This window comes from Etheostoma cragini, chromosome 4 (genome assembly GCF_013103735.1).
Source record: "Etheostoma cragini isolate CJK2018 chromosome 4, CSU_Ecrag_1.0, whole genome shotgun sequence".
Classification (NCBI taxonomy): Eukaryota; Metazoa; Chordata; class Actinopteri; order Perciformes; family Percidae; genus Etheostoma; species Etheostoma cragini.
This window is the reverse complement of record NC_048410.1, coordinates 678,406-679,316: the sequence shown is the minus strand read 5'-3', so window position 1 is coordinate 679,316 and position 911 is coordinate 678,406. Positions and strand designations below refer to the sequence as shown.

Here is a 911-nt window from a genome sequence, read left to right as displayed (position 1 = left end):
TGTGTGTTGTCTTGTCTCCTTTCTTTTGTAAAATGTGTGTTGTCTTGTCTCCTTTCTTTTGTAAAATGTGTGTTGTCTCGTCTCCTTTCTACCTCGCCTCATACGCTCACATCTAAGGTGGGGGGAACTAAGACACAAGGAGAGAAATCCAGGATGTGTAATATATATGTATGTGTGTGTATATGTGTGTGTGTGTGTGTGTGTGTGTGTGTGTGTGTGTGTTCTTACTCGTTGCCCCAGTCCAGTCGGACGGTGATGTGTCTCTTGACGTCTCGGCTCTGGTCCTGCGTCAGGTGGCCGGACAGGAGCTGCCTCCTCAGGTCGATCAGCTCCATCATCACGTGGCGGACCTTGTAGAACAGATCCACCTTGTGTTTCTGATGGAGAGAGAGAGAGAGAGAGAGAGAGAGAGGGGGATTACACACTCATCTGTTGGTCGCACTCTACATTCATACCGTGAAGAAGCTGAGTAAGCTGTCACACGGCCTGTCCAACAATACCAACTCAGTGTACTGCAGTTTAAGGGCAATGCGTTCATTGTGTAACCAGCTTGTTCCCATTTATCCTCACAGAGAGTCTGGGCCAACGCCAGCATGAGAGGCAGAGAAACAGATCACAGTTTATCAACAAACACATTTACAGTCCAGCCTGCTAAAAAGACCTGCAGTTATCATCATGAGCCGTGAACACAGCTGACTCCCCACGGCAGCTTCATAAGTTAGCCTCAAAAGTAGATGTTGTTGTTTCTCTTTGCTTACTTCTGATTGGTCGTCTGTAGAGTCATCGTGGTTACAACTCTATCCAAGTTGGTGGATGTGCATCCAGTACTGTGTGCTGCTACCTCATGGATCCAATGCCTATGACTTTTCTCACCTATGTAGCGCTAAAGCCGCCTATACTAGAGTCCAAGT

General features: G+C 47.3%; 1 protein-coding gene across 1 annotated transcript in view; it reads right to left on the bottom strand.

Moving 5' to 3' along the window:
• The window catches only part of LOC117943373 (dedicator of cytokinesis protein 3-like), a 168,834-nt gene that overhangs the window by 63,743 nt on the left and 104,180 nt on the right, over positions 1-911 (bottom strand). The window contains exon 6 of the mRNA XM_034869456.1: positions 229-377. Within this exon, the coding sequence (XP_034725347.1) occupies positions 229-377 (149 nt within the window). The remainder of the gene's footprint in view (positions 1-228; positions 378-911) is intronic.